Genomic DNA, 9,879 nt, shown 5'->3' with positions numbered 1-9,879 from the left:
GGTAATTTTATATATTAAACCATAAAAAAATTAGGGTAATTTTTATTTGGACAAATTGGATAGATTTTCTTAGTTCCCAAGTGGATTCTTACTTTTGATAATTTCTTAAATCCTTTATCATGTTATCGAAAACATATGATAGGATACATAATTTAAAATACACTGTCAGGAGCATACTTTTAGTAGTATATTTTTAACAAAATTGAGCAATATAAAAGCTAGATTAAAAATTACTATTATATATTTTTTAATTTATTTTAATTTAATTGAGAAAACCATACAAATTCAAACTCATTGAAAAACCGTACACGTCGTGAGTCCAAACATACAAATTCAAACTCATTGAAAAACCAAACATAAAATTTCTTTTTAAACATGCATTAGGACTTGGGATTGATGAAATATAGGCAAATTCTGACACATGCTACATCTGTTCTCACATGACTTTGGGACTGATATGTCAAGTGAATGAAATAATACAATATCTAGAACATTCAAACAAATTTTATAAACTATAATCATAAGGCCTTTTAAGCCTAAGAACTCAAAATAATTGCCATGTTAACAAGTAATATTCATCAAAAGTTACATAATTTAAGCCAAGATTATGAAACTAAAAAACCATAACAAATTTTGTAGTATAGTTAAAGTATAAGGAAATTGATGGAAAATATGAGGAACAATGATCCAAACATGGAAGGTCACACAACGAGCTACATAGTGTAAAAGTCCACATACTACTCAACAAGAGAATAATCTACTTCATCGTGTAGATTTCGAAAACACCAATCTAGCCAATAGGTTCTTGATCTACTTGATCTACGAGGAGGTCGACGTCTACCAGCAGGCACAATGCATTTTATCAGTTCATTACTACTCCCAGAATACACTTCACATTCTGTAGACATACAATTAATGTAATACACAGAGTTGCTCTCATAGCCCCATTTTCTTGGGTTTGCTAATGCATAGCATTTGTTACGCGAATAAAATAATGCAATGTTTCCCAAAGTTTCTAGCTTAACATAACTCATTAAGCCAAAGTCTATCATGTAGACATCCAATTGTCTCCCTGGTGTAAAATCAACTATTAGAAGCTTCTCATCACAACTAAGTAACTTCAAGAAAGAATCAGTTATGTCTGGAGTATTTTTGAGTTGTAGAAATTTCAAACTTGAAGAGTTCAAGCTAAGTACCCCAATTTCAGCCTTGTTAGTGATAACATAAATTATATTATGCAAAACAACAAAGTCCACAACCTTCAATGGATTTCTTCTTTCAATATAAGTCACCCAACTGGAATTTCGTGACTGATATACATGCAAGCTTAACGAAGATCTGCTAGAAGCCACTATGACAAATTCAACAGAGCCTTTGGCAAAAGCAAGTAAGACACGACAAGCACAATAATTCAAATCATTTGTAATTGTTGATATGTTAATTATTTTCTGCTTTCTTGTAAACGGGTTCATTAAATGAAGTGTATTGTTGGCACCTGCCATGATTAGATATCCACTGGAAGAACCACAATAGAATAATCCCCAAAAATAACTCATCTCAGAAAGGTAAGCTCGTTGGTCATGTATGCTATAAAAAGTAAAAGATTTCTTAGCATATGATGTTGTTTCCAAGAGTAATGGCGATTGAGATTCTAGGAAGTTTTTCCAATAAATCTTCTTAACCACCCTCCACTCTCTACAAACACTTGCAAAATCAAAGAGATCATCAAAACTTAGTTTTTGGGAAATGGTATCAAGCACATTCCAAGGAAGTTGGCTGAAATCAATATTATTCTCTGTTTTCTTCCCTGCTACAGTGACAATGTTAGGCAATTTAGAATATTAATACTAAGATTACATATAAACTTATTCACTTAGCTAATAATATCATTGAAAATTACGAGATAAAGGAATGTTTCTAAATAGTATAGTAATCCAAGAAAGCAATTTTCCTTAAAATAAGGCACTGTTTCTATAGTATTTAAAACTAAATTTAGACCTAGTATAATGAAGGTATTTTAGATTGCAATAAGAGAAACCTAAATTATTTACAATATAGGTGACTAGGGACAATGAGCAATCAAACGAACTTTCCAAAATTTACGCCCAGTTCTATGGACCTTGAGCGTGGAAGGTGTGGGCAGTCCAACAAAAAATTTAGATAAACGTTGATACCTTCTTAGAAATTGGACATGAGATAAAACTCAAAATAGAGAGTTGACTTGAAAATTGAAGCCTTCAAAGCATTACTATATATTTGTACAATTAAAAACTCAACACACCACCTCGAACTCAATACTATGAACATGTTAGAAGATGTAATAGTGGTAATCCAAAATTGTTGCAATTATGGTGGATTTTCAACACAAGTAAATCTCCTCATACCTAAGAACCATAGAAATAAACAAATGAAACTTAAAAAGAAAAAACTAAGATTTCAAGAAAGGAAAAATCAAATGGGAACATAGGGCAAACGACAAGGCTTTCTATCTTGTAACCTATCAGTTATGGTTCCGCTGCAAAAATAACCCAAGACTCCACAACGGCGAAAGTAGCGCGCACTAAGACATTGTATATTTTCAAAAATCAATTGAAATAAGGAAAATAATATCCAAAACCAACATATACAAGAAAAATATATGCTAAATATTTGATACTTAATTTTAAAAATATATACATATAATGATATGATAGGGATGATAATACATCTTAGAAACCAACAAAATTAAAAGATGGAGCATATAAGCATATGAAATCATACTTAATAGTGACAAAGGTAAGCCGTTGGAACCTTTAGATCGGATAAAATCTTCTCCATTGTTTCCTCGCTGCTTTCTTGATTTCTCTGCGACCATCTTGTCTACTTTATTCTCTTTGTTTTGCACGATTGAACTATCTTATCTATTTTATTCTCTTTGTTGTACACGATTGAGCTTAAAACCCTTTTATACAGAGTATATAAACGAACTCTCATAAAATAAAAAGGAAAACACGTCAGAGCACGTTTCCCATTGGTCACCTCGCCCCTAATTAAATAAGATTTTAAAATTGGAAACATAAACACATTTATTTAATTTAAATGGTAAAATTTAATATTATTATGCTAAAGCTCATTCAACATTTGTAACTATGGATTGAATCCATAGTATTAAACTATAAATTATGGAAACAACTAAATTGACTGAACGCATATCGCGAAAAGGGACGTCTCATTTAACTTTTAATTTTGAATACAATGAAGATAGTCAAGAATTTTTTTTTAAAAAAGTGTACGTATCAATATATGCAATAATAGCTATTTGAAAAAAAATAAAGAAAAAAAATAATAATCTATTTTACTATTTTGCATTGTGTACTTGGGGTGGGCACAATATATGATATTCTGCCCGCGATAAGGTACGCAATAAGGCTCAACGTATGGTTTACTCAACTGCCTAGCTGGTTATTTCAAGATGAGAACTCTGATGGAGAATCTAGTAAGGAGGCCAGTTTGTTGAAAAAATGACTCTAACCATAATAAGGGGGTTAAATTGTGAAGTGCATAAATCATGCTTAATTTGAAAAAGTTATTTTATTTTTGAAAACGGTTTATGATACTATAGAGATAAAAGCTTCATAAATATTTATTTATCCCAAGAGAATGGAAAGGAAAACACCGAATAAAACTTACAAGAGAAATAACAAGGTCTCGCTACTAAGAGGAAGGGTAAGGGAGTCGGTTAGACAAGGGGAAGGTATCAACATCCCTCACGTATGTAGTACTCTATGGGATCCACTCTTTTTTGTTCTAATCTAAGTGTGTAAAACTATAAGTCTAAAACATAATGCTAGGGGAGTGCATGCAAAGTAAAGAAAATAAAATACAGGGAAAACAAAGTTCTTACAAAGTTGTGCTCGCTTAGGCCCTGCGACCTAATGCCTACGTATCCCTTTCAAGGAATTATAGCTCCGTAGTTCGGCTCAAACATTTTGGATAGTTTGTGTTTTTTAATGAACGATGCTAATTTCGCATTCCACTGTGGCTCAACCTTTGGAGACTCGCACAGTTGTCGTAGAAAGGAATTAACATGTTCTTACCCGAAAAGGCTTTTTAAAATAAGAAAATTGAATTTGTGTGTGTTTTTGTTGTAGATAATTATAAGTGGATCCCACTGCAAGGACACTCATCACCTCTCTACTTTATTAAGGTTTAGGACTTAAACCACACCAAAGACTATAAATGAAAGAAGAATGAGTTAGGTACTGCACCCGCTCACCCTTTTCCATTACTTAAGGCCCGTGGTAGTGTGATTCTTGTCGTTTATTAATTAGGTTTCTTAGAAGAGTTTTGATGGGTGTTTTTATGGGAATAGTTTGTGTTTCGATCCATACTAAAGACTATAAATCAAATAAGAATAAGGTAGGGACTGCACCCACTCACCCTTTTCCATTACTTAAGGCTCGTAGTAGCATGATTCTCATTATTGTTTATTAAGTGTTTTGAAATTTGAAAAGGAAGAGAGAAGGGGTGAATGCAAAAGAGAATGACTAAACAAAAGGGGATCTCGATCCAATTAGTTGTCATGCTTATGGACCTAAAGTTGGGATAAGAGAGAGAGAGAGAGAGAGAGAGAGAGAGAGGGAGAGAGAGAGAGATTTACCGAATGGTGTCATGCATGGATATGAATCCTAAGGTATGCATGATTCATATTGAACGGGATAGAATCATATTCCTAAGGGAACATGGCATAAACACAAGAAAGAAGTAAACACTTCAAAGATAAGAGATGAGAATCTCAAAAGAAAGCACTCAACACTTAAGTCAAGAAGTAAAAACTTCAAAGATAGGAGATGAACATCTCAAAAGAAAGCAATCAACACTTGAACAAGTAGAGAAAGCAAGTTTAAAACATCTTAAACTAGATGTTTACACACATAGAGGTAACCACCTTAAGTAACAAACTAATTACTTGAATAAGTAATGAAAATAAGTGACAAAGACAAAGAAGTAAACACTTCAAAGATAAGAAATGAACATCTCAAGAGAAAACAATATATATTTGAACAAGTAAAGAAACAAGTGAAAGAAGTGAACACTTCTAGGATGAGAGATAATCAAATAGTTAGAGGCCATAACTTTAAACAAAGTTCAAACGATCATGCAAGAAAGAGACAAAGGAAAATACCTAAGTGTAAAATACTTTGAGATACCACCAATTACCATTAAAAGGCTACATGTTAACAAACATCACTTAACTTGAGCAAACATGCATGGCAAATGGGGAATAGAACTTAAACAAGTTACAAGTATGGACCTAAGTCCTAAACACAAGATAATCATCAAAGGTAAGAAAATTTCCACTTAAGTAAACACCAACTCATGTCATAACAATCCCTATGGGTCATGCTTAGAAGGTATGGATCTAAGAGCATCAAATAAAGGTAAAGAAGTGCAAACTAGCTAGTAAGGTTCCATGTATCATGTGTTTAACCTAGAATGGAAAAGGGGGGTGAAGTGAAGTGAGAGAGATGAATTGACATACAATTCAGTATCGTACACATCATAAACTCAACACCATCATGTAAATATGTTTAAGGAAGAATCATCATCAAAACACATCAAAGGAAAATCAATGGATCCAATAATAACCCGTTGTCATACCCCAATTTTTGACCTTTGAGATCCCATCATTTTCTAAGTGTTATGATCATTATTGTTATACCCCAAAATTTGCCCGCGTCTTTTTTTTTCAAAGAGAAGTCAACAGACTTCTGTCTAAAATTTTGGAGTTTTATACAATCTTGGATTTTTATTTCATAAATATCCTGATTTTATGAATACTCAATTTTTAGAATTTTTTATACAGTATTTTGGTTCGCTGTTAAATTTATTCTTACATAAACGCCAAATACTGTTTATCACTTCACACACTGTTTATTTGAGATTTATTTTCAGATAAATATTGCTGACGCAGTTGGTACATAATTAAAATTTGCAGGTGCGGAGTTCGGGTTTCAGATTATACTGGTAACAATTAAATTATTATTGGTTTTATTTCCCACTAATTTTTATTTTTATACTATATTATTTTTTCAAAATCTCTTTCTTTCTTTTCAAATATCTTCCTTTCTTTTCAAATCTCTTTCTTTCAAATCAAATCCTAGCTTTATTCTATACCCCTTTTCTTTTCAAAACCTACCATACTTTTTTTCAAATCCTACTACTATTCAAATTTTCCCTTTTTACGGTACTACTCCATTCCCCAACGTCTCTATCTCTCTCTTTTCACTCTATAGATACTCCTCATTTTTTTCGTAATTGCTCACATCAAATTTCACTCATCTCCCAAATTTCTATCATACTATCTCCTATTCATTTTCTCTTCTTCCCCGGCAAAAAAATGGCAAAGTGGGTGGATACGTTTCTTCTTGTGGTCATCACTGTTTTTGTGGTGATCATGTCCTTTTTCTGTCTGCATAGTCTTGAAAAATGCGGACCTGGGATGTTTACACTCCCGTACATCTATATACTGTTGTTTATAGCATGGATTTTTAATAGTCATACTTAAAGTTTGTCGTATCTGTTGCTTTCAAATAATGTACCGTTCATAATATTTGTCGTACTGTTTGTTATATTTTTTGTTATGTAATATTTGTACTGTCAGTATTAAATATTGTATTATCTGTTGTACCGTCGTTTAATTATTGAGATGATATTATGCGTGTTTATTGCTAGTTAAATTTTAATTTCTATGCATTAAATCCTTTTCAATGTTATTATCGATAATTTCATTCGCGTACAGTATATATTTTTATGTTTTTGTTTTTCTAACAAACCATGTAAATAATTTTTCACCATTAACACAACAAAAACAAAGAAAAATTAACTTTAACTGTTAACTTTTCACTTTAACTGTTACGTTAATACCCGGACAGCCAGTTACCAGTCAAACCCGCTATCAGCGCAATTCTCCGTGTTTGTACCATCAGTCAAATCAATCTTTCGCACTTCAAATTTCCAAGATTTTTGTTCTAGAAGTCTTCTGATAATCACGTGATCAACAGAGACTCAACACTGCACAAAAATCAGGTACGCCTAATTGTCTCCTACACAAACAGTCCCTAACTAGGGTTTTTGTTTTTTTCAGGAGAACGAGTTTTTGAGACCTCAAATGGATTTCATGGATCCCCATATGTCTCAAAGTACCACCAGACAAATTTTCAAACTTCGATTCGCTCGGACGCACAATCAACAGCTCAAACAGTCAATAGACGACCAGTTTGACCAAAAAGTCAACAGACAGTCAAAAATGCAATTTTTTGTCAACATCCATATTTTGTCAAAAGATTCATCATGTGATCAATGGTTGATCATAATTCATCAAGAAAATTTCAGAAATCGACAAAACTCCAAGTTTCAAAATTAGAGTTTTTTACCTAAAAGTCAACTGAACTTTGACCGACCATAACTCTCTCATAATTTATCATAAAAATTCCAACCAAAGCTCATTCTCAAGGAAATTAAATTCTCTACAACTTTGATGTTGGGCCCGAGGTCAAGAAATGCTTCCGCATAAGAGATATAAGCCAAAACATTACAGGTCATTTTGAAAGTCAACAAAAAGCTTTTTTTGTCAAAGCCCATATCATTAAGATAACTTCTCCAAATGCAAAAAAGCTTCCAAAGTGGCTTGTAGAGGACATCTTGGGCTTTCCAAAAAGTACAAGAACACTTTCATAGGATCAAAATTGAGGGAGATATGCCTTGATGAAGTTCACCTTTTTTGGAAAAATGCATGAAACAAGTAATTACCAAACTTTAATTATTTTTCAAAAAGGCCAATTATTTTGTGATTCAATCTTGATTCTCATATGATTAAAGGCATTCACAACATATCCATGATTCATGATATTTTTATTTCATTTTTAATTGAATTTTATTCATTTAAAGTTTAATTAAAGTGAGATAATTCAAGGATAATGCAAGGAAGCTTCATGTGATGCAAGCAATGACCATTCAAGATTCTTAAAGATAATATTGCAAGATTGAAGAGAATAATACTTGAGTGATTAAACCATGGTTAAGTTTTTAACCTAGTATAAAAGAATATTCCATTCTTTTTCCACAAAATTAATCATGACAATTTCAAGTTGCTTGGCCTCCAATATCAAACTCTTTGCCTATAAATAGAGCTTCATTTTCTTCATTCAAAAGGAGGAGCAACAAGGAGAGCATAACAACAACACCAAAGCCATAGTTTAAGCATTTTATATTTTTCAAAAGTTTCAAGAAACTTGTAAAAAATCAAGGCTCATTCAAATAGCCACCTTCAATCAATTTCAATCACTCTATTCCACTCTTGGGACATCATAGAGTAAGTACAATGTAGTTTTTAATATGTAGTAGTGTTAGGAGTTCATGAATTAAAAACTCCATATTTATGCATATTTTCAATTTCTCAAAAAAAAATGTTTTAATTTTAGTTTTAAGTTGATAAAATGTTTATTTAATTTTTAACATAAAAATATTTTATTTCTTTTCATAATTAATTTATTTTGCTTAATTAATTAGTAATTATGTAAATATTGCTTTTTAATTATTTTCAACCAATCAAAAAAACTCCAAAAATATTTTCCTTTTAGATTTAGGTTTATATTTTTATAATCTAATATTTGACATAAAAATATTTTATTTTTATTCATAGTTAATTTATTTTTCTTAATTAATTAGTAATTATGTATATATTTGTTTTTTTTTAATTATTTCTAACCTATCAAAAAATTCGAAAAAAATATTTTATTTTGTTAAATTAGGTTTATATATTATATACTAATTTTATACATAACTAGATTTATTTTTCTTGTTAAGTTTAATTATTTGTATAATTATTTGTTTAATTAACTTGTTAATTAACTTAAAATCAATTCCAAAAAAAATCACAAAAAAAAATGAATTAGGTTTAATTTGTTTTAGATTTAAGATTTTTTTATTTTATTTTCTCTTAACCTAATTATACTTTCAAAATATCTCTCTTATTATTGTGTAAATTTTTCACAATTTCAGGTTTATTTTTGTATATTATTTCTTATCTTTTTCTTTGTCCCGAATTGGAATAAAAGATCAAATATGACAAAGATTGTATGCAGTTGATTTAAGACTTTTGAAATTTATCGTGTAGTCGCTATGATTCTATCAAACTTCTGATAAATTTTCATTAACTTTAAATCCGAGATCATCATTCACTCACCATCGATCTTCACTAACATCGTAAATATACTTGACTAGCTTCAAGATGATTCACGTGCTAACATACTAACAATTGACTTTAATTTCCGCATTTTATTATATTGTTCTTTATATTTCTTGTTTTATGCTTTATTTTTATCATTCGTATTATTTATGTTTATGTTATTTTCTCTTTGTCCATTTGGACGTATTATTTATGTTTCTGTTATTTTCTCTTTGTCTATTTGGACGTATTATTTATGTTTCTGTTATTTTCTTTTTGTCCATTTGGACGTATTATTTATGTTTCTGTTATTTTCTCTTTGTCTATTTGGACGTATTATTTATGTTTCTTTTATTTTCTTTTTGTCCATTTGGACGTATTATTTATGTTTCCGCTATTTTTTCTTTGTCCATTCGGACATATTATTTATGTTTCCGCTATTTTCTCTTTGTCCATTTGGACATATTATTTATGCTTCCGCTATTTTTTCTTTGTCCATTTGGACGCATTGTTTATGTTTCCGTCATCTTCCTTTTGTCCACTTGGACCATATTTTTACCTTTGAGCTAAAACATTAACAATCAAGATAAAACTTAAAAAAAAAAAGCACTTTGCTCACTTGCACCTCTATGGTTTTCCCTCTTATTACTTTTTTTTTAATCATACCAAAA

The 9,879-nt window shown here is 30.8% G+C and overlaps 1 protein-coding gene across 1 annotated transcript in view; it reads right to left on the bottom strand.

The window, feature by feature from the left end:
- Positions 1 to 737: 737 nt before the first annotated feature.
- Positions 738 to 9,879, bottom strand: part of LOC131614321 (uncharacterized) — a 35,385-nt gene continuing 26,243 nt past the window's right edge. The window contains exon 3 of the mRNA XM_058885922.1: positions 738 to 1,807. Within this exon, the coding sequence (XP_058741905.1) occupies positions 738 to 1,807 (1,070 nt within the window). The remainder of the gene's footprint in view (positions 1,808 to 9,879) is intronic.

Source organism: Vicia villosa, linkage group LG6 (assembly GCF_029867415.1).
Source record: "Vicia villosa cultivar HV-30 ecotype Madison, WI linkage group LG6, Vvil1.0, whole genome shotgun sequence".
Classification (NCBI taxonomy): Eukaryota; Viridiplantae; Streptophyta; class Magnoliopsida; order Fabales; family Fabaceae; genus Vicia; species Vicia villosa.
Note: the sequence above shows the minus strand (reverse complement) of the source record. Positions and strands in the feature narration are given on the sequence as shown.